The sequence below is a fragment of the Choristoneura fumiferana genome, chromosome Z (assembly GCF_025370935.1).
Source record: "Choristoneura fumiferana chromosome Z, NRCan_CFum_1, whole genome shotgun sequence".
Taxonomy (NCBI): domain Eukaryota; kingdom Metazoa; phylum Arthropoda; class Insecta; order Lepidoptera; family Tortricidae; genus Choristoneura; species Choristoneura fumiferana.
The window spans coordinates 33,600,740-33,624,674 of NC_133472.1; the positions used below are offsets into that span (position 1 = coordinate 33,600,740).

Genomic DNA, 23,935 nt, shown 5'->3' on the forward strand with positions numbered 1-23,935 from the left:
GTGTACTTCTGTAATAACAAAATAACAAATAAGGAGTAGAAAACGCATCACATAAATATATAATAGGTACAAATGAGATCTACAATCTACAGTAAATCCACAAAAGAAATTCATGAGTTAAATAATTAGAATTAAATAACTATAGACATTTTGGCTCGGGTAAGATAGCACTGTAGAGGTTGGGTTGGAAGTCATATTTATATTGCAGAATACAAAGAACTTGAACGGGATCTGTTTTCGCTAATCTACACTACAGTTATTCTATCACTTCTCGAGTCGTATATCAGGTTGGAACCATTTCAATGTAAATATAATTTTGACATAGCATACATACAGCCAAAGAAGCTATCTTGAAATTGATGACGAAAAGGTCCGTCCACCTTGGTACGCGATTCCGGTTTTGACTATAATGTACCATCGTGAACCGGGACTGTTGAGTCACTCGCCACTGTTTTTAATTTGGCCGCGTAAATTTTAGAAACGCTTGAAACTTTTTTTATCGATAGAAATAACCTTTCAAATTAACAGAAAAAAATATCAGATTCTTAAGTAGCATCAATTAATTAAAAAAATGAAAGAGTTTTCTTTACCGACAAATTACGATAGTCCGGTCGGTTACGGGTTGTTCCATAGCCCATAACAAAAAACTTTAGTAAAGAATTTGATTTGACTCGTTCGTTTTGACAGGTGACACGCTTTACCGGCCCGAATAATACCGACATGGAAATACCGACCCTGTTTTTCATGTCACATAGAAGCTCATGTCAGTTTCTATGGGCGTGTACATGAAAAACAGGGTCGGTATTTCCCTGTTGGTATTATCCGGACCGGTAGAGTGTCAACTGTCAAACGCAATTTTAAAACACATTTTTATTTTTTTTGTTCTGGGCTATGGAACAACCCGTAACCAACCGGACTATCGTAATTTGGTGGGAAAGAAAACTTCCATTTATGCGAAATTTTCATCCATTCCCCATTGGCTCAACAATTCCGGTTCGCGACTGTACCACAAAACCGAAAGGTACATAAATCAATCTACATACAACAACTCGGACCGGTTGGGACCAGTGCGAGCGCGAGTGCCATCCGCTTGAGACACGCGTCTGTGAACTTTTTTGTGCAATAATGGAGAATGCGAATTTATTACACTTTTAAAAATAATAATCGTGCATTTCGCCAATGTCGAAATTATAGTAAGATTATTTTCTGTGACAAATTTGAAATGTAACACTTGGGACTGTACAAAGACAGGGTAACAGCACACGACAGCAAACTTTGCTACATGAAGAACTGATTGCATACAAGAAGAATGAATTAGTGAACATCAAAATTCCGCTGTCATTACATGACATGTTCTTGTGTGCGTGACCTCAACTCTGGTGGCACTACCTATATCTAAAAGTATAATTAAAATCCAAATAGAGATAGCTAATGAGATTTACAAAATTAATAAGTATGAAAATATTTAACAAAGCCATAAATGCGTCATCGTCCTTATCAAAAAATAACATCGTTAGAAGCCTTAGTGCACTTTTATCTACCGAGCGGTTGTAGGTATATTTCATAAATATTGCTGAGACAAAGTACCTGTTCCTTTAGGGTACCTACTGCGATTTAGTGATTAGGAAAAAGGAAAATCACAACAAATTGCTGTCGATTTTATAAATAGTTCATAGACAGAGTTTATCTTGTATGCGTACCTTACTTTAGCAAAGGGGAAATCACCAACTTCCATAAATACTTTGTGCTGGCCTGGCTCTGTTTGAGTAATTTTTAATACGTTCTTTAGCAAATAAATCAAAGCCAGTGGCCGTCACCGTCACAGTGCGAGTAAATCCTTAGATCGTCTCTGTCTATCGGTCAGCGCGAAGGAAGATTCGCTTTTGTAACCTTACTGTACTTGTAGTTTCAAGTTCAACATAATTTTGTAGTTTGATGCAAGAAGGCAAATGTTGCATTGTCCAAATTAAGTAGTTTTTCATACCTTTAATAAAACTTATTCGCCGAAGCATATCATTTTGGCAATGGTCCTGTTAGTATCAAACTAGGTACCGATTACTGCATAACTTTATATATAACAAAGTGCAATGCAATGGTAACGCGGTGTTTGTTTATAAAAGTTCACGTGATGAACGCAATGACTGCCGACCTCGAAACACATCAAACGTAGACTGCAAATGTGCGTGTTGAGGATCTCGTATTTGCTATCTAACCGAAAGGTCTTAGGTACTAATCAATTATTATGCGGAAAAGTGCAAGATATAGGTAAAAAAACTTTAAAAAGATGACCTGTTGTATGTACAGTCAGCATCAAATATATCGTAGCGGCCAAAATGGTCAAATAGTTCGGCACGCGATACAAAATATATGGCGTGCCGAAGTGTTTGAACACTTTTGGCTGCTACGATATATTTGATGCTGACTGCAGTAGTGCACAGAATTGATATGGGATTTAAGTCATTTTCTGAATATCCAACGTCGACTATCTATACGGACACGTTAGCTGTTGTATGTACAACAGGTCATCTTTTTAAGTTTTTTACCTACAATTAGTCTGTGATCTGAGTGAGCAGCGCGGTGCCGCGGATGATCCAGTAGTCGGGCGGGGCGCTGGCGTTGAGCAGCACGGGCAGGACGAAGTTAGTGCTGTGTCCCGTTGTGGAGAGCGTGCCCGCGCGCTCGGACGTCTTGTACAGCGGGGCTTCGTAGCGCGGGTCGGGCTTCGGCAGCTCCTGCACTGGCTTGAACCATATCACCGGCAATGGCGGGTTCAACTGAGCTGTAAGTATTTTAACATTTTGTGATTTGAAGTCGCTATTTAACCTACTAATGTTATCAATGCAGAAATGTGGTAGGTATGTAGTTAACTGGACCTCTGGAATAGCAACTACAAAGGATCCCTTTTAATAAAAAAAATTGCTGACTTTACTTTTTGTGACTGTACTTGCATTACCAAACTACATTTTCGTACCAAATTTCAAGTCGATGCCATTAACGACATTAACCGTTGAGGAGTTCCGTCCTGCAGAGACGATCCTCACCGGACCACCTGGATGTCACTACCAGATTATTGCATTGTCACCAGATTTAACGACGCCAATGTAGTTCTTGAGAAAACCCATGGGAATTTAGTAAAATCTCCAAATGTCCATTCAACTGGCGGATTTAATGACGGTTCACGAGAGCGAAGCCGCCATTATTAAATGCCACTTGAGACTCGTATTTTTCAAAACCATCAATCAGATACCGGGCAGCGCGTCGACGAGGCAGTTGGAGCGCAGGTCCCAGCGGCCCGCGTCGATGAACAGCCCGTGGATGTTGACGCCGTCCTCGGGTGCTTGCAAGTCGCCGTACACGTCCACGTCCTCCTCCTGGTCACAACTGACGTTTACGGACCACTCCCAATGTAGCAAACTTGTACATATTCAGCGCCAAGTGCCGATGCCGCCAAGAACCCAGCAGTTGGGGTCTCTGTCGTAGGGGGTGACACTACCGGCCCGGATAATACCAACCGATTTTCGTGTACACGCCCATAGAAACTGACATGAGCCTCTATGGGCGTGTACACGAAAAACAGGGTCCGTATTTCCATGTCGGTCTTATCCGGGCCGGTAAAGAAGGAAAGCTATCCCTGTCGTAGGCAGTTTTCGTTACAAAGCGAAAAAACGCTGCTGCCGGTTACGATTGTAGTGCGTAGTAATGCATGGCAGCTGTGTATTACAATACCTATGTATGGCTAAAACTGAAAGCTTTAAGATAACCTTTAAGTTTTATCCTCATGCGTGGGGCTCATATCAAATGTGGGTCAAATTTTGATTAGAATTTGAAACAATGTCAATTAGTGAAGTTTGATATTAGCTTTGACGTATGTCTTTGGGCCTTATGACGTTAAGCGAAAAAAAAGCTTTAAGATAACCTTACATTAAATTAAAGTACAACATAGGTACGTCCACAGCATAAATATCTATACAGCCATGGTATATAGATATTTAGCCATAAAAGTGAAGAGATATTTTTGACGTCTTGGTAAAGTACATATTATATATATGCCCTTGACTGTCCCTACCCTACTTACGGTTGGAAAGTTATAATAATAGCTTTTGATGATGTAAGTAGAGGTAAAATCAAGTATTTAACCCACAGCTAGCAACTGCGCTAAATGTCAACGCACCCTGCCTTTCTTCTTGTTCTGTTTGTAAACTTCCTCCTGTGACAGGTAACTGTTGTAGGGTTCGAAATCAAAGAGCAGCCGATCGATGGGCACGCGGTAGCGCCGCGCGAAAGACTGCAGCGACCCCGTCAGCATTCCCTGTAGCAAAGTACAAAATAGTGAAACGTCTTGCCTTGCTTTGAGCGCCACTGATGCGGACTAGAGTTGTTCCCCACCTATGCCCACCTGTACCTGTACCTGTAGGGTACACCACTATGGTACCCATTCCCTTGACTTGTCTAAATTTATCTTGCCTAATTTCAGTTTGTCTAACAACTTTTACTATAAGAATTGTTTGCCTAAAGTCAATTTGTATAATTTCATTATTCATACTTAATTACTATTTTGTAGAATATTATTTTATTTTAAACTCACTTTGTCGATTCTTATTTTCACTAATCATTACTTAGACGAATAACGTTTTTACTAAGATTAGAACTGCGACCACAACAGCGTGCGAGCTGAGCGAGCGTGCTGTGGCACCGGCCGGCGAAGCGCCAGGACCCAAATTATGTTAGACAAAAATAATTATGTCAGTCAAACAGTATACGAAATAAGTTTACACAAAATAAAAAATTAAGTCTTTTAAAATTAAACGAAAAAAATGCATGTAAAGTAAATACAAAATTACACACTAAAATGAAAATTAAGTAAAATGAGCCATTATGTTAAGTAATATTAGTTTATCTTAAAATTAGGCAAACCAAAAATAGTCAAAAAGTTGTTAGGCGAAACAAGGTACAACCACACCACTATAGCGCCAAATTTGACCTTTAAGTACCTAGCCCAGATACATACGCGTACATTGCTATTGCATCATGCATCATTATTATTATTATTTTTATGCTTCAGACAACTGTAGGTGTGTAGTTAGGTGCCTTGGTCATTATGGTAATGTGACCGCGCTTTAACGGACTTTTACACGGTAACCTTACCTGCACTGGCGTGCCTAGGGTATCAGACTATGGCAAGCCGAGAGATATGTTTTAGTATTTTTTATCATTTAATGTACCTAGATCCATCTTGTTGCCGTAAACTTCAATCTTCAGTTTGGACGAGCTTACCAAAGCGCACTGAAGGCATGCTATTACTAGATAGAATTTTACAGACATACACTTTGAGTCCACACAAGGGACAATTTTGTCCGTTTCCAAACTCATTCTCTCCCACAGGCACCGCACTTTACACCGCACTAAAACCAGAATACCTAGTACTTATTTATTTTTTGAAATTATTGCATCAAATCGCTAAACGCTACGCTACGGCCCACGGTTCGAAATAAACAATCATGAAGTTAGTTAGAAGTTATTCATCTCGCCCGCGCACTCGCGTTCCAAACCAAACGCAACAAACTTCACACCGTAAGTCAGATTCAAAATTCCAAAGAAAGTGCTACATATGCAGCTATACATAGATATTTGCAAAACTATCGTTTTCCTAAGTATGAAGAGAGCGTTTGGAAGCCCCGTAAAAGCCCACGAGAGCGAGCGAGATGACATGCTATTTACAACGTACGCCACTATCGCCACATCGTAAGACTCACCGCGCCGCCGCCGGCCGCAATCAGCGCCACTGGCCGTGCCGCGGATTACTTAATGCAATTCTTAGTATTTTACGTAAAATAGGCGCGCTAAATTATTAAAGTGATTTTAAATGTTATTATAAAGTGATTTTATTAGAACTTTTTTTACTCGTTTGAACGTTATTCGGTTTATAAGGCAAGCCCGGCTTTTGGGCTTCTGTCTAAGGATCGTCACTGCTTACCTGTGGAAAGAATAACCCTGACACCCAGTTGCTGCGTTGCGTGCCCTCCAACAACCATTTCTGTTGACAAATAGAACTTATGATGAGTCTTTTCGGACGACACACACACACACACACACACGCACACGCGCACGCACGCACGCACGCACGCACGCGCACGCGCACACACACACACACACACACATTATAAATGGCAATCGAAGGGAGATACAACCAACTATGGATGGCACTTCTTTCACCCATTCCATTCGTACAGTCATTAGACTAGCGGGCGAGTTGCTACAGCCTGGACTTGGCAATGTCAAACACGAGTAGGTACGAGTTTTACGATAGAAAGAAAAACATTACGTAAAAATTTTTGTTAGCAAGTAAAACTTCTGTAAGTCCTTGTATAATAACTTATTCTGCACTTTTGCTCTATTAAGTATATCGCTGAAAGTTTTTGAATACTGGCCTCCATGAAATCAATTCGTAGCGTGAGGTCGTGGATCCAGCTGCCAAGCGACTTGAGCGAGTTGTAACCTTTCTTGTGCCACATTGCCGGCACGCGGTTGTTGAGGAAGGCTTTGAAAACCTCCTCGAAGTCTTCGGACATTACCACGATGCCCTGAAACATAAGACCAACAGCAATTGCATTCATTGAACTAAAATAATTTCTTTGCTCACCCGCGCGCGACCTTATGATAACTAAGTTTATGCAAGATATGCGTGTTCATGCAGTTCCTCCACCTCCACACTGTAAGAACACACACTAATCAGACAAACCCATCTATCTCCACCACCACACTACACTGACGCGTTTCGAACTCAACCAGAGCTCATCTTCAGAGCAACACAACCGTCCACCACAAACCACAACAAACGTTTTAATTTTTTACTGTAACTCCCTAAGCACCCACTTATATTTTTCGCAAAGTAACGCCTGATTCAATCAATTAATGCATTCATCTGTGTACTGATCTTGAGTAGATAAAGATACACGAAACGTAGACAGACTGGGTTGAAAATAAATCAGTGACATCGTTCTTTCTTATTTTGACCATGTTTAAAAATATTTAACACTTCTCGAAGTCTAAATATTGCTAGTTCTATTTTAATTCAAGGAAATGTTTAGCAGTTTGCGTTAAAATTACTATAACTGATATTAACCCTTTCACCGCCACGGTCGGCAAAATGCGACAGCTGAAAATCGTGCCAAAGGCGCTATGTTGGCATTACGTGACGCCTATGAAGCGATTATCCGATTTTTTTGACGATTTTTCGATTTTTTTGTCGTCTGTGGCCGACCGTGGCGTTCAAAAGGTTAAGGGGCTGTTTCACCACCCATTGATTAGTTTTATTTGACGGATAAACGTGACGCCGTCTCCGTCTATTCGAATAAAACAAACAGAGACGGCATCACATTCTTATCCGTCAAATAAATTTAATCAATGCATGGTGAAACAGGGGTAAATGTCCAACCTTTATAGCTTTCTGAAGTTCGTTGAGTGAAGAATGTATAACGCTGAGTAACGTATTAAAGCGGTGAGTTTCGTGCAATAACACGGTAGTGAGGGAATTCAGTTGTCCCATACTGTCCAGCTCCATGAGGTCAGGGTTGATTTGCGAGGCATCGATATTCCTGATGATGGTCGATCGCGTTTGGTCGCAGATGCGCCACACGATCTGATCGGGAGTGTCGCCGCCGCCGCCTCCACCCGAACGCGGTTGCACGTCTACTATTGTTTGTATGACCGTGTTCGTTTCCTTGTTCTGTAAAAGCAGCCATAATTTAAGATTAGAATGAGAGTAACCGGGGTGGGACCGGGTGTATGTGACCAAAAATCTTTTATAATATAAGTTTGGCTACTTTATTTACGGTAGGTACTTTTCATATGAAGTGCCCCGTTATTTTTTCTCGTTAGTGTATTTGAAATTAGATATACCATAATTCGTTACCTCAAACGCAATATTGGCGTTATCGTGCATGCCAAACACTTCGGGGCTCTCAATGACTGGCAAGGTGTCGATGTAGTTGCGAACTATTTCCAGTTTATCGACTCTCGGACAGAAGTAGATACCAGACTTGGAGTATGTATAGTCATCCTCAAGGGTCGGCGGAGAGAAGAATCTTTTTAGGATCGTGGTCAGACATCTCTGGTCCCACATGTCAGTTACGCGCCCACCGTATGTGATCGAACCTATGGAAACACGAACAATAGTAAAAAAGTTTATCAACGCGGCTGTACTGTAGCTTTAAAAAAAATGGCAATTAAAAACAAGTAGCGTTTCACCGATGAAATAAATATATATACTAAACGGTGGTGCCATTCCCATATATATATGGGAATGGCACCACCGATTAGTCGGTCGAATGCTTATGGATTTACAGTGCAAAGAGACGTGTGAAATAGTGTTGATCTCTGATCTATCAGTCATCATCATCATCATCATCAACATTTTTAGTGTTTCTGTATTGCAAGAAACTTTGTAAATGTGAGGCGTACTAGTAATATACTCCAGTGCATCCCACGGTATGTGTGGTTCTGCGCAGAACATCTGCAAATTCATCATGGCGCACTCGCGGTCGCTGTTGTTGAACTCGTACGTGATGTTCCAGCCGAGCGGACCGAACTTTTTGCGCTCCTGGATGATCGCGTGAAACATGCAAATGCCGAACAGCATGGTTCGCCAGTCTTGTCCAAGATCTGTAAACGACACCATCGGTCAGTCCATTTTGGTTCTTTACCAACTCGTAAAGACAGCACGGGTCACGATTCAACGTGTGCTTTAATTGAACTTTTTTTAATCCACTTAATCTGGACGTTTTATACGGGAGACGATTCAGTCGCGGAGAAAATCTGTATAATCGCATTCATCATCTCTTTCTATCACCACCGAACATCGTTTGACAGATAGATATGGTGAAAGCGATGTAACTCAGATTGTGTTAGACAATATAGTTTCAGTATTTTGTCTGCAAAAAGTAGGCTATAAAATAGTTCTAACAGGTTATAGGGCCCCATTATAGGTAGACAATAGGCGGTGTTTCAAAAAACACACTTTTGAGTTATTTATACCGTCGTGTGGCTTAAGTCATAGGTAAATACAGCATCAAATGATATAAATAACAGAAGTGTTTTTTTGGAGATACCACCTTTTGCCAAGAGGGAAGAATATCTCTATCAAACTTCAACTGTCAAAACTAACGATGATTTTCAAAAAAGTCCTCCTCCATCTCAATGAGGGCTCGCTTCACATTCGCCTTCAGCCCCTTGGGGGGCTCGTTGGTGACCTTCACAGAGTTCTGCAGCACCGACACAGGAAACTTCGGTGTCGGCATCGAGCTCAAGTAAAGTCGGAAGTCGTTGTGAGGTGTCCCGTGTTCACTTGCTAAGTGAGCCACGATTAGCTCCAAGCTCAACATCCAAGATGCGGCTAAGTGACAGTTCTGGAATTGAAAGTTTTGTAAATTTTACAAAACGAGTATTTGTGATATTTTAAGATCTATTTTATTGTGATTTACGACCATTAGGTTGGAATACTTATAATATTTACTAATAATTTAGTGTTAAAGTCAGGTAAAGGCAGGTTTAGTTAGTATCAAAATTTATGGACTAGGTATGAAGCTTAAAAAAAAACGCTGTAGGGTAATGGTTTGAGCTACGGCCTCTCAAACATGGGATCGTGGGTTCAAATCCGGGCTGAGTTTTTCGAAATACTGACGAGAACATTGCGAGAAAACCTGTGAAGCGATTCAAAGATGTGTGTGAAGTTCCCAATTCGCACTGGGCCAGCGTGGGAACTAGGTACGGTCCAAGCCCACTTATACGAGAGGTCTGTGCCCTGCAGTGGGTCATAGGTATATTAACCGACATGAAAAAGCTTAAACCAGATTTAACCCAAGTTTGAACAAGTGACCATTAATCTTTTAGTAGGTATTAAGCTGCTTGTTCACTTGTAGTGGATAATCCGGAGCGGAGTTGCGGACTGTGTCTATCTATAGGCGTGAAGCTAGATAGCGGAGCGGAGCGAGAAAGTCCACTGAATAGGAGCGGAAATTTTATGCAATTCTATTGGTGGATTTTTATCTCGCTCACCGCTCCGCTGCCTCGCTCCGTTGCAATGAACAGGCAGCCTTATGTAGGTATGACAATTGACTGACTTGCAAGAAAACCCAATCCCCCTTGGGTTTAGCATTGTTGATCAACTTCTCAGCAACTGGCCCCTGGCCTTGGCCCAGCGAAATAGAATGTACCCGGTCGCGGACGCCCATTTCTGTAGCAAATTTCTGGAAAGCTCCAAACGGATCCGATCCAGTGCTCAGAACAAACACGAGCGGTATCGTGCACGACGTATCTGCATATCTGCATAAAATGAGAGGACGGCAATTTACTTCAGGATTAAGCTTTCCACCTTTGCTCTTGGTATCGGCAAAGCGTTTGCATTGCAAAACCCTTTGATATTATTTTGTGGGTATCTATGTACCTCGCGAACAGGGTTTGATGTGCCACTTGCCACTGCTCGTAATTTGGCCTTGTAATGCTATTCATCGTAGTGCTATTCCAATTTATTAATGACAACATTTACTTCGAGTATGTAAGTAGGTATAACTCTGCTAAATAATTATGAATACCTAGTGGTAAGTAGCTCAACAATCCCGGCAGGGGCGGAGATCCAGGATTTTTTTCTGGGAGGGGCACAAGGGGCGAACGGACAGACGTCTCGGTCTCTGAGCTTAGCCACGGACGGACAGACAGACGGACAGACATGGCGAAACTAAAAGGGATCCTAGTTAACTACGGAACCCTATAAAGTGGCATAATTTTATTTTTAGAATTTGGCGGATAGGCAAGGTGATGAAATGAAAACATCCACTTGCAGGATATTTAATAAATAAATAAATATCATGGGACTTTTGACACCAATTGATCTAGTGCCAAACTAAGCAAAGCTTGTACTATGGACACTAGACAACGGATAAACATACTTATATAGATAAATACATACTTAAATACATATTAAACATCCAAGACCCGAGAACAAACATTCGTATTATTCATACAAATATCTGCCCCGGCCGGGATTCGAACTCGGGACCTTAAGCTTCGTAGTCAGGTTCTCTAACCACTTGGCCATCCGGTCGTCAAATTTAATCTAATCTAGGTTTATTCAGGTTAGAGCAGGCGTCAAGGGAAGTTGCTGTGAATAGTTGTGAACTCAGAAAAGCTTGCAAATTATGATTCTGAATGTTGCCAGGAGATCCGGTGGTCCATTTTTTTTATACCCCATTTCTTAAAACATCATGTAAACGGACTGAAAAAATTGCTTTTGGAACATTTTAATAACTAATTTCGTGATAATATTATTTTTTTACGAGCTTTTTTGTTGATTGTACTTTTATCGTCATCTACTACATTTCCGTGCCAAATTTCAAGTCGATGCCATTAACCGTTGAAGAGTTCCTTCCTTCAGAGGCGATCCTAGTTGGACCACTAGGATGTCACTATCCAATTAATTGTATTGACATCAGATTTACATAAGTATGCCAAATTTCAAGTCAATCCGACTACTGGAAGTGAGTCAAATGCAACTTTGACTCACTTCCAGTACTTAGTAAGATTTTTGACGCGCACATTTGTAGGTACACACCTACAGACATGTACACATACATAAATTGCAAGTTAAATGAAAGCTTGTAAAAATGGGACATTGTCAGGAAAATAATTATTAAAATGGTTTAAAAGCATTTTTTCAGTCCATTTACACGATGTCTTAGGGGTTCATTCAGGTTTTTCAGGTTTTCAGGTCAATTCAAATTTGATAATCAGAAGTGCTGATTAGATTATTGGGTTCTTATTTATTTCATGAAATTAAGTTACTCTCTGAAAATACTTTATCAATAACCTACACTACCTAATTAGTAGAATTTAGTAGAAATGAGAAACATTGTGGAAGGTTTTAGTACTTATATTAGGTATAATTATATTCTCTATAGGTACGGACTTGGAAGGGGTAGACCTAGGCGGACGTTTCGAGACCAAATCAGAGACGTCTTGCAAAAAGGCCAGGTCAAGAGTACCCTAAACCGAAGAGCATGTATGAAGGGAATAATGAAAGTGGACGAAGCGAAACAAGTATGTAAGGATCGTAGCAAGTGGAAAGAAGTGGTCTCTGCCTACCCCTACGGGAAAGAGGCGTGATTATATGTATGTATGTAAAAAGAAGTTAGTTCTTTTTCATACTTACCATGTTTAATAAAGGGATAATTATAGTAGTTTTTGGTACATTTTAGTACTATCTTTGGTAGATTCTCCGATGAAAAATGGTCACGTTTCAATGTACTCTGTGGGTCACGTTGTCCGTCTTGGCACAGAATATAAAATAGTACTAACGTGTCTTGGTCCAAAGTTGTCAATGTCAATTTGACAGTGACTTGACACATAAATGCATCCTGTCAGACGTCATCATACGTCGATGATTTAATAAGTAGGTACCTATTATAAGTAGAAAACCCACCCAATGTATCTTGTTTGTTGACGCACGTATTTCCTATCGATTTTCTGTGTAATAGTGCCCCAGTTTCTCGAGTTATATATTAGAACTGATCAATAACACGAAAGTTTCCAAAGGCGCGTGTCGGTGCATCACTGTTAAAGTAAGTTGCAATGTTATTAGCATCAGGAAATAAAAAAATAGTAAAAAGACGCAAGTAAGTAAAAGTTCGCCGTATTGAGTCATAATCATAAGGATTTCTAATAACAAGGTGGGTTTTGTCATAATAAACGTAAATGATTACGCGGATCTTTTGTTATTCAGGCCTCCTGAACCAAGACATTGCAGAAGAAATAGAAACCAATCTCCAGACATGGATTCAGTGATTGAACAAAAAGTGACCTTCAATAACGGCGTTCAAATGCCGCTGATTGGTTGTAAGTAGCTCTTTATTATATTCTCTTGCCAGCAAAAAAAAAATATCAAATTTATTTACAAATCAATGAAAATTTACAGCATTACAGGGAAAAACAATAAAAAAAACCTATAATAACCTACACTAAAACCTAAACACCTCAGCTACAAACTAAAAACCATAGTTTGTTGTCATACCCGGCTCAAAAGTGCCCATAACTCCCCGCTGTATGGCAAACGCTATCTGCTGAACTAAAATAAGCTTTTTGGTTTCTATAATAGTTCAGTATGTATCAATACCAACCCCTAGCCCTTGAGCAAGCAAGGTAAATCAAGGTTGTCTTTCAGTACCTTATACTATGGTTTATTAGATGGTTTCTATCTCATAGGCATTTTTCCTTCTAAGACACTTAGTATGACCATTCCTCTTCCTGATTGCTAGGGCCATTACTGGCTTGTGCAAATACATACTATTGCTGGTCATTATTCCCTGGCTACCATATTTTAACTCTTATTTCAATATAGCTAATGAATTTGTCTCAAGTTTACATACTTTTTATTAAAAATGCTAAGCGAAATCACTTAAAATATTGGTTTGTATTTCAATATCAGATGGTAAAAAAGTTTTTTTTTGTGATCAATTACTCATAGGCATCAATGAAAATAATCCTGCCTGCATCTTGCATCTGTATAAAGAGGCAGGTGAGGGTGTATACATCCAGCAAATTAGGCCCAGTGCCCACTATTGGCATGGCATGGTAATGAGGGTCCTTTGGTATACCTGCTTGTAGATGCACACTGACAGCAATTATTGCTGAGGTATGCTTGGGAATTTCCAGGTATACTTGAGGACACCGGGATGTCCCCAGGCACGCCATCTAGATATCGCCACACCATTAAGGTATGCCCCCTTAACAGTATGGCCTCAATGGTTGGACATTTTCCCTGCATTCTTCATTTTACTTTCGCATTTTTTCCCTGATTTTTTTTTTCCCAATATGCTTTTTTACCGAAACTTATTTTCGCAATCGCGTTTTTTCCCAATTTTTAATAGACACAGAAACTAATGAGATTTTGGATCACCTAACTAACCTAACCTAACTTAACATAAGTAAGTGAATTGGCCTGAAGGGCCAAAACTACACAAAAATAGCGGAGCTCCGTCACTCTGTTTTGTGTCGAATAAAATTGGGAAAAAACGCGATTGTGAAAATAAGCTTCAGTAAAAATAATAGTGGGACAAAAAACATTTGGGAAACAAACTAGGAAATAACGATTTTGGAATAATTATCGAACAAATTAATCGTCTCAATGAGAGTTTCAATATGGTGCCGTGCATGGCAATGTTGCAAGCGAACAATTGTATACATAATATTTAACTGGAATTAGTCCTCATGTCGTTTTTGGTCATCAAGCAAATGGCAGCACGCGAAAAGTGTGGTTTTATTCTGTCTCATAGTCATGTTCTCTACTTTCTTTCAATCTTGGTGAGTGGTGCAAGTGCACCCCGTTGCAAACCCTAACTAACCTAGACTCTAGGCTACTAAGAGAGAAATAATCATCATCATCGTCATATTTATAATTCATATGTACTCACTTATCTATACTATTTAATTAATTTGAATCCTTGTTCTCTCTTTGTCTCACTGTCTGTCTGGCTATCTGTCTGTCTGTTACCTCTTCACGCTTAAACTGCTGAGAGGATAGTTTTTATCGAGTAAAATTTCATGGTACCCGCGGGATAGCGATAAATGGGTCAATCAACTTTTTCTCGTTTGTTATTCTGTCCCATTGTCCAAGAAACAACAGTGACAGAGTTTCTTAAAAAAACTGCTTTGATATATGCGACCAATATGCTTAGGATAGTCTATAAAATAATGAGCTTGTAAAGCGGCTTTTACACTGCGTCGTTCACCTAATGCGGTCGCCGAATATGTTTCGAACTACTTCGGCGAACGAACGTCGTCTTTACATTAGTCTGTCCGTCTACTGCGGCGGCCATATTAAGGCGGTGGCAGGTGTAGCTCACCGAATGCGGCCGACATATACGTGTTATATCATTACTTACATAATATTTTATTTTGTTGTATTTTCGCATTGCAATACTTTCAGTTATGTTCAGAAATGAAAAATATGAGTTGATGCTAAAGCGATGTAAAATACAATATCGGCAATACAGACTGCGAGCGGCAGAGGTTTTTTCCTGTTGAGTCAAAAGACTACGCTTAGCGAATGAATAAGAAAATAAGTGTTATTACAGAGCCGCTGCAATGCAAATGGAATTTTCGCGGCATTTTCGATCTGTCATAGTGACTTTTCACTTATCGACTACCTAAATCATATCGATAGTGATATTATCGTAAATGAATAAGCGTAATCCTTACTAATATTATAAATGCGAAAGTGTGTGTTTGTATGTTTGTCCGTCTTTTACGTCGAAACGGAGCGAAAGATCGATGTGATTTTTGGCGTAGAGATAGTTTATGGCCCAGAGAGTGACATAGGCTACATTTTATCCCGGAAAAAGGCACAAGAGCGCGATAACCGAATTCCACGCGGGCGAAGCCGCGGGCAAAGCTAGTATCTTTTACAAAGACACTAATGGAACACTTATTAGCACTATAACTGATTTTGAATATGAAATTGATATTATTAAATTATAAATTGTTAACTATTCTATGTTTTCATTGCATAATGCATATTTATGTCTATTTCACATTATTCACTGCTCAAAAGTTAATTGGAAGAGATCGCTCTTTAACTATAAAACCGTCTATTGTTAACCTCTACTTTTAATATTTTTAACATGTTGTGTATCAAAAATGCAGCGAAAATTCCCCAACGGCCACGTTTTGCCGGTAGCCCTACATGACAGACTTTGCCTAGTGTGGAACCAACGGCAAGCAATTTGTTAAGCGATACTTTTTAATAAACTATTTTTTTTAATTCCTGGCTCTGAAGGCATGCGCAAATAGCATTATAATGATATCAAGTATGGGCTTGTAGAAGTTCACATGGCAGTATAATTCTTTTAAGACGTTACAAGTTTCTTGCCAGGTTTTTCTCAACAGAAGATTTTCTGCTCTGGTGGTAGATTTTTTGATATTCATCAATGCTTGTTATAGCCTAAATTGAAAAAAAAAAAAAAAAACATTTTAACTGAAACGAAATAGAACTACCAGACTGTGGCTCCACTGAGGCGGGGACGAGCGGAGGGGAGCGGAGACATGATAATGAGGCGGAGACGAGATGTGGATTCAACTAATATGATTGGTCGATCCGTACACGTCTCCTCTCCGCTCCGCTCGTCTCCGCCTCAGTGGAGCCGCAGCCTTACTTAGGTACCTATTATAATCACTACAATTGTTACAGTTGGCACTTATCGCATTCGATCTGCTGAGGTCATAATGCAAGTTGTTGAAATTGCTCTACAAGCAGGATACCGGATGTTTGGTATGTTATAGTTCATTACTTAATAATTTATATTAAACTTAATAATTTGTTTCTTTTCCTTAATTTTCCGCTATTAATTTCAGACACTGCTGCCGTGTATGGCAATGAACAATATATAGGAGAAGCTCTGCGTCTGTTGTTGCCTAAGTTTGGCTTAACAAGAAAAGATATTTTCATCACTACTAAGCTATGTAAGAATTGTTTACAAGTTTCTATTTCTTTTTAAAATTCTATAAAATTAATGTTTGTTTATTGCGGTCGATAATTATTTGCGCTATCTTTTTTGTTTTCTATTACAGCACCAAGAGACGCCCATAACAAGGAAAAAATTAAGTCGGCTTGCCTCAAGTCCCTGAGTTTGATGGGGTGTGAATATATTGATTTATATTTGATCCACTTTCCCGGAATATCTAATATTGGCTCTGGTGATGCACAAAACATTAAATTGCGTTCTCAAGCTTGGGAAGCCCTTGTGGAATGTTATACTAAAGGGTTAGTGAAAGCCATTGGTGTATCTAATTACACCATTAGGCACCTTCAGGAATTAGAAACTCACAATTTTGGTGTTGTTCCAGTTCTGAATCAGGTAGGTATCCTTATGAGTAATATTTTATGCATATAAACTATAAATACATCTAGTGACCAGTTAATAGATGTATTTTTGGTCTATACTGAGTGCTCTAAAAGTAAATTTACGAATATAATAATATCGTTTGTCATACCTATTAATAATTTTTTTTTTGGGTAAAACAAAAGTTCCCGCCGTTTGACACTCTTTACCGGCCCGGATAATACCGACCCGATTTTTCTTGTACACGCCCATAGAAACTCATGTCAGTCAGTTTGCCACAAGTTTGTATGGGCGTGTACACGAATAATCGGGTTGGTATTTTCCGGGCCGGTAAATAGTGTCACCCCTCCCGCCGATTCTAGTTTTTCTTTTGTGACATAATTTATTTTTTTAAACGAATCCTAGTGTTACCCTCGTCATGTCCGACCTGCTGCGATGCTGTGGTGTTTTTTCATACTTAAAAAAATTAAAGCATTTTGTGCATATTATGCGTCTAAGAAAAAAGAAACACCTCATAAAAGTCATGAAGAAGATTACTTTTGATTGGTCCGATAGTCATTTTAGCACGCCGAGAATGAAATTCTGAAATATGTATATTCTAAACAGTCGTATATCGTACATAATTGTAATACGACCTGTTACCGTAATGTGTTACATTGTTGTCGTATTTTGCGAGCCATAAATGAGCGCATGTACTGTAGGTGGCCACATTTTCGAGCAGTGTCATACAGCATTTTGTGCATATTATGAAAAAAGAAACACCTCATAAAAGTCATGAAGAAGATTACTTTTGATTGGTCCGATAGTCGTTTTAGCACGCCGAGAATGAAATTCTGAAATATGTATATTCTAAACAGTCGTATATCGTAATATAAAATACATAATTGAATTAATACGACCTGTTACCGTAATGTGTTACATTGTTGTCGTATTTTGCGAGCCATAAATGAGTCAACTTTTAAATTAACATATTATATAGGCAGTTTAGTGTACTGGATTTAGGTTATCTATGGCCACATTTTCGAGCAGTGTCGTGAAAAGGTTATTATTGCATATATAACACATCTATCAAAATTAGTTAATGGGTAATGATCGAGCAGTCCTATCTATCAAAATTAGTTAATGGGTAATGATACTCCTATTTCGAACACATTGGGTTAATTTGGTTGATATGGATCACAATGTGAATGGATTAAATGTCATTTAATATTGTGTTTACAGGTCGAGTGCCACCCCTATTACCCTCAACGCGAGCTGCTGCAATATTGCCGCGGAAATGGAATCGTACTTCAAGCTTACTGTTCGCTAGGAGGCACATCCTCAGGTACTGCAACCCTTCTTAACGATCGCGTGGTTACAAAAATCGCCAGCGATTTGAATGTCAGTGTTGGACGGCTCCTATTAGCCTGGGCGACACAGCAAGGAATATGTATCATTCCGAAATCTGTCCACCCGGACCGTATCAAAGAAAATATACAACTCGATTTTAAAATACCGTCGGAATATATGAAATTATTAGATAAACTTGGCGAAAATAACATCAAATATGCTTGGGATCCGTCAAATGTTGCCTAGTTTTCACACCGCCTCCGTCTCAGTAAAAGATAACGCAACGTATAACTGTTGGTCAAAAAACAGTTAAATGTCGTCCAATTGACCCCGGCTTATCAATCATACAAGCTCTCTATTCCAGTGTTTTTCAAACTTTTTCACATCGCGACCGCGACCCCCCCTTGGTTTGAAAAATATTTGGCGACCCCCTGCTTGTGGAGGCACTTACAGTTGTATTATTTTACGTTGATAATACAAACATTGAATAATCATACACCATAACGGTGAGAGTATTTTTAAGTAACTGCGACCCCTTTATGGGGCATCCGCGACCCCCCAGGGGGTCGCGACCCACAGACTGAAAAACACTGCTCTACTCAATTGATACAAGTACATATAATAAACTGTTGCAGAAATACGTACCTATTTAGGCAAATTGTCAAATATAACTATTTTTAACATAGTCTCTTCGTTTGGTTGACTTGTTCGCTATGAGCTTAAGTACATATTAAAATTAAGTAACTATTTTTTTTTGTCAAATAAGTACATAAATATTTGTATTCGTGGAGTATTCAATATGATGTTCGATAAATAGTGGATAATCCTAGACTTTTGGATAGCGAGCACTTAGGAAGTTAAGAGATACCTATTAAAAAGCGAACGAAGGTTTTTTTTTATTAAAGTTTATTCATTATTTTATGAAAGAAAAGAAAGAAATAAAGAAGATCATGTTCTTAAGGCTATTGGACAAAAAGTGTTAGTGAATTTTTTGCACCACACAATACCTTAAAAACACGAAATTTAAGTTTTTTTTTCACAAGCTCATGTAGTTACAGAAAAGCGGTGATTCTTGTCCCTAAGAAAAGAACCACAGGAAAACACTTGAACAAGAGTCATTAAAAATATAAAAAAGTATATCGCGAAAACGGTGGCACTTTTACTGAACCTGCACTTTTTTAGAACGTCCTAAGTGCTCTCTATCCATAGCGCAAGGATTCTTCTCTCTTTACATAACACTCTGTACACACTGAGAACCCACATATCATTCAATGTTATGTGGATTGTTAAATAAAAATTTAAGAAAAAAATGTACTGAACAATTACTACCGGTGTATTAAATAAATGAACTGTTCTACTGTTTTTGTTTAGAAAATATAAGGTTTTGTTTTTATAGAAAGGCTGATTATCTTGAATAAAAGTATATTATTAATAACTAGCTATTGCCCGCGACTCCGTCCGCGTAATATTCGTTTATCGCTGTCCCGCGGGAACTAAACAATTTTCCGGGATAAAAACTATCCTATGTCCTTCACGGAACTTAAACTATCTGTATACCAAATTTCATCTAAATCGGCTCAGCGGTTTAGACGGGATTGAGTAACAAACATTCAAACATCTTCACAAACTTTCACATTTATAATAGTATGATTAATAATATAAACAAACAAGGACACGTCAAAAAAAAGCAATGTTAATTACAAATAAATCATAAAAATAGTACATTATTTTAAATAAAAGTGGTCAATGGCTGGTCGTTTAATAATACGAATTTAGGAATTGACAACATTTCATTTTTCTGAGCCTTTTGTTTTATTGGTTCTCTGTACTTGGTTTGAAAAGACTAATACCATAAAACACAGATAGTTCAGAAGTCAATCTCCTTTATGTACTTCACTTTTCATACCTACGCTCGGCGGTCGCTCTAAGGTTGTCAAAGGTTGTGTTGTGAGCTGACATCTGACGTTGTCATTGTCTTAATAATATATTTGATAAAAGTAAAATATGGCTTCACGGGATACCCGTAAAAGTAACCAATTTGGAGTTGAATTAAAGAATACAAAAAGACTACAAAAAAAAAACAATCATAAAAATAAAATATTTTTACGACGATTTAGGCTGTGATAAGGGATACCGATACTGCACTGTAGGCATATAAATCCACCCGGCTTTCATACGGATTCGACGGACGATCAATAAACATTTGGCAATTTGGCGCCGCAAAAGGACTAAAAATATGAAGATTCCCGACGGTTTTAGCGCTGCATATAGCAGAAATCTGCCACGAGTAGATCATTTTCCATACATGTCTGTCCATAGTAGGTAGTAAATTTAATAATCTTTTAATTTTACTTTGGTACGTTACACTAATGTTTACATTGAGAATAAATAATGTTAATGTGAAATACAAAATTATGACAGGTTATTTTGTCTTTGGGAAAAATTGGTGGCAATCATCTACTTATACATATAAATATATTGTAGTGCTCAGAAATCAACATGCTTTCGAATCGTAAATACATTTTTAAGTGTTTGTTAAATGAAATGTTGTCAATTACTGTTCCGGATGAAGCGAATATAGTGTGTTTTTTTCAATAATCACAAAAGGAAACTAGTGGCAAAAAAGTTAACATAAAAAAGTCACTTTATTTTCGATATAACTTTCTAGCCAAAAAACCTAAAACTAATGCAGACCCAAATAAGAACCTTGTTGTATGTACTATAAGTACTTTTAATTTAGTCTAGATAGTGTTTTGCCTTCTGTACATTTAAAATAGTTGTGTGCAGGATTTCTGGAGAGTTTTGCATTGCAGCAATATATATATTTTTTAAATATTTTAGTTTGACCGTCAGCAAAGCACTTTCCGTTCGTATTACACGTTTTTGAGAAAATACATAACTAAATTGGGTTATTCAAAGAAAATACACATTAGGTTATAAAAAAAACACACATTCACATTGTCCATAAATTACTAAAGCATAATATATATTTGTGAAAATATGGGTAATGGATTTATATTAGACATTGCCTATGCAAATAATGTCTAATATGAATCCATTACCCACTATTATTAGGTACTCTATTTTAGTTTAAAACTGCAGGCATGTTATATTTTGTTCTACTTAGTAGTTTCTTTTAATTTAGCCTATTTTTATATATAAACAATGAGTATTTGCTAAATGCATTTAATGCTATTTTTGTACAAACATTTTGGCCTACAACTGTAATGTTTATTATGGAAGTAGCGCAATTAATTAAGGAATAGATTTTTAGTTTACCGTATTAATGAGTCAATGATGATCTTGATGATATTGAAGTGGAATCTATCGTGTCGTGCTAGTCTAAGAAAATATTCTAAAAACGTTATTGCTCAAACAGATCCATAAAGGTTGATTGGTAATTTATTGACTTATTTCGAGGAAGCTATACTAGAGCTAATTTGCAATAATTGTTAACCTGTCAACTAGGATTTTCCTTATCTAAAGATGTCGTTTATTCATCAAGTGTCAGAAGAATACTGTTTGTAGTACAAAACGATTTTTTTCATAATCGAAAGACGGTTTTTGATTAATGAAAGAAAAATCCTTACAATCTAATGTATTATGTTTATTATGTGTAGATTATTAAATGTAACGAGGGATTGACCAGTGTGTTTTATCGACGATTCCAGTTATCGATTTTTCGCATGTTACCGTATTTTAACATTTGACCTCTTTTATAAGCCACTTGCATCTCCTTATTAAATAAAATTACGTCACGTCACGTTTGCCGTCGCTTGAGTTTTTATAACTATTATTTTATTAGGTTCCCGTATTAACCGAAATGGTTAATCCTAAAAGAAAAACGATTAACAAATGGATAAAGTAATATATATCCTTCTCTTATTTTTAAATTATTCTCTCAGTTTAAATAATGACAATGTAGAGAAAATAATGACGATTCTTTGTTACTACAGACAAGATGAAAGAAATATAATTAGTACCTACAGATATATAGATTTCGATCCTGTTATTTTGAATGAAGGTTAGTCTACTTTCAGTTACACTGTTTAACATTTCCGTTACAAACACATAGGTCTATTTTTTTTGTAGCCTATAGTGTCCCACTGCAGGACAAAGGCCTCCCCCATTACAGGTCTAATTTCATTACCCAAAACATATCGTGCTAACTGACAATTAAAGATCATCGATAGTCGATAAAACACAATGGTCAATCACTTTTGATATTTAATTTTTGCTATGAAATTTCCGCCCCTTGGATGTATGAGGGTTAAAATAAATAATTTGAATGCCATTTCCTAAGAACAGATTTCACTGTCTCTCATAGTTTCTGACTTCTCCCTACTGACCCATTTGGATTGATCACCACATCAGCCCACTTGCTGGGCAAGGCCTCCTTTCAGAATAAAAAGGCCTAGGGGCGCAGTTCCCAAGCAGGCTCAGTTATGGTTGGGAACTTCACACATGCCATTGCATTTCCTCGCAGGCGTGCGCAGGTTTCTTCACGATGTTTTCCTTCACCGTAAATCTCATAGTAAATTTCAAATATAAAATTCAGAGGTGCAAGCCTGGGATCGAACCCACGGCCATCTGCTTGAGAGGCCATGTGTCAAATCACCAAGTAACCGCTTCCCTATCTGTCTGTTACTTCTCACGCTAAAATCGCTGAATCGATTGTGATAAAATTTTGTATGGAGATTGTTTGAAACCCTGGGAAATGCATAGTTCCCGCACTGATTCACTGGATCAACATTATTGCAAACTTTCTTATAGAAATAGTATTTATTACCAATCAACCAGTATACAGACTATACTACAGTTTTAGACACGAGTAGTGTAGTGTTAGACATGATGCCTAATCTTTTTTACTGCCCTGAGCGGAAACGCATTCTATTTCATATACACAGTAATTATACCATCAAATGTGATTAGTTGTTGAAAATTTAATGCATATTCTAAAAGTGTTCGTAGAATTAAAAAATTTAAAGCTCTTTCTTCCTCGGTGCTAATAAAATAATCAGTGTGACTATACCTAGCGGGCCTATTAGATGACGGTCAATAGTAACTAAACAAGTTAATTTGGACGCTTGGTTGGAATGCGCCCCATTTTATCCTTTACTGACTGAACACTATTTGTGACTAATTTAAGCATTGATCGAAAAACAATAAAATGGCGCTCGTGTGTATCGCTTTATGGCACGCCAGGACTGGGCTTGATAACTGGCATGTCCAGTCGTTACGATTTAAATTGATTGGATCCTAAAGACTAACTTTTATATTTCAAATAAAATACTCTTTAAATGAAATGACGTCCACTATATTCTTCTAAGTTAATTGAGCTATCAATAATAAATGTTCGTAACATACTCTGACGAGCAATAACAAAGGGTCGGTTATAAAAATGACTTCTTCGAGTAAAATGAGTTTAATAAATAGTTTTATTCTAAACAAGAATAAGTTTAATTCGTAGTTAAATTAGCTTCAATGTAATTTTTAAATCAAGAAAATACCTTCAATAGTTTAGGACTAAACTATTGCGATTTTAGTAACCGACCCTTTATTTTTGCTCGTCGGTGTCTATGTATACACAAAGGAAATAGTTGTTGTTAAATGTTATTTATTACCTACATTTACGCATGAAATGTTCAAGATAGTTAAGTAACGAAAGAAATAAAGTCGATCAAAGGATTGTCCAATAAACTTGTTTAATAAATTCCTTC

General features: G+C 38.0%; 2 protein-coding genes across 3 annotated transcripts in view; one reads left to right on the forward strand and one right to left on the reverse strand.

Annotated features, from left to right (window-relative positions):
- Positions 1 to 15: 15 nt before the first annotated feature.
- LOC141435251 (dynein axonemal heavy chain 6-like) overlaps positions 16 to 23,935 on the reverse strand; it is a 71,326-nt gene continuing 47,406 nt past the window's right edge. The window contains 10 exon segments of the mRNA XM_074097912.1: positions 16 to 2,779; positions 3,248 to 3,371; positions 4,172 to 4,309; positions 5,975 to 6,034; positions 6,429 to 6,581; positions 7,436 to 7,726; positions 7,913 to 8,154; positions 8,461 to 8,661; positions 9,164 to 9,404; positions 10,119 to 10,320. Coding sequence (XP_073954013.1) covers positions 2,550 to 2,779; positions 3,248 to 3,371; positions 4,172 to 4,309; positions 5,975 to 6,034; positions 6,429 to 6,581; positions 7,436 to 7,726; positions 7,913 to 8,154; positions 8,461 to 8,661; positions 9,164 to 9,404; positions 10,119 to 10,320 — 1,882 coding nt within the window. The 3' untranslated portion in view covers positions 16 to 2,549.
- On the forward strand, positions 12,372 to 23,928 carry LOC141435228 (uncharacterized oxidoreductase YtbE-like). 2 transcript variants are annotated; one of them, XM_074097881.1, is made up of 6 exons: positions 12,372 to 12,611; positions 12,773 to 12,885; positions 16,235 to 16,315; positions 16,399 to 16,506; positions 16,615 to 16,901; positions 18,108 to 23,928. In XM_074097881.1, exons 2-6 carry the CDS (start codon positions 12,822 to 12,824, stop codon positions 18,459 to 18,461), a joined length of 894 nt encoding a protein of 297 aa, XP_073953982.1. In that variant the 5' UTR covers positions 12,372 to 12,611; positions 12,773 to 12,821; the 3' UTR covers positions 18,462 to 23,928. The 2 variants fall into 2 exon arrangements, with proteins under 2 accessions (XP_073953982.1, XP_073953990.1); XM_074097889.1 differs by lacking the exon at positions 12,372 to 12,611 and adding an exon at positions 13,702 to 13,763 and having other exon boundaries at positions 12,830 to 12,885.

What these genes read in the sequence shown, in the direction of transcription:
- LOC141435228 (XM_074097881.1), top strand. Translation starts at nt 12,822, where the DNA reads ATGGATTCAGTGATTGAACAAAAAGTGACCTTCAATAACGGCGTTCAA. An exon ending in TCAAATGCCGCTGATTGGTT is followed by an intron (nt 12,886 to 16,234) that starts GTAAGTAGCTCT and finishes CAATTGTTACAG; the next exon opens with TTGGCACTTATCGCATTCGA. An exon ending in AGCAGGATACCGGATGTTTG is followed by an intron (nt 16,316 to 16,398) that starts GTATGTTATAGT and finishes TATTAATTTCAG; the next exon opens with ACACTGCTGCCGTGTATGGC.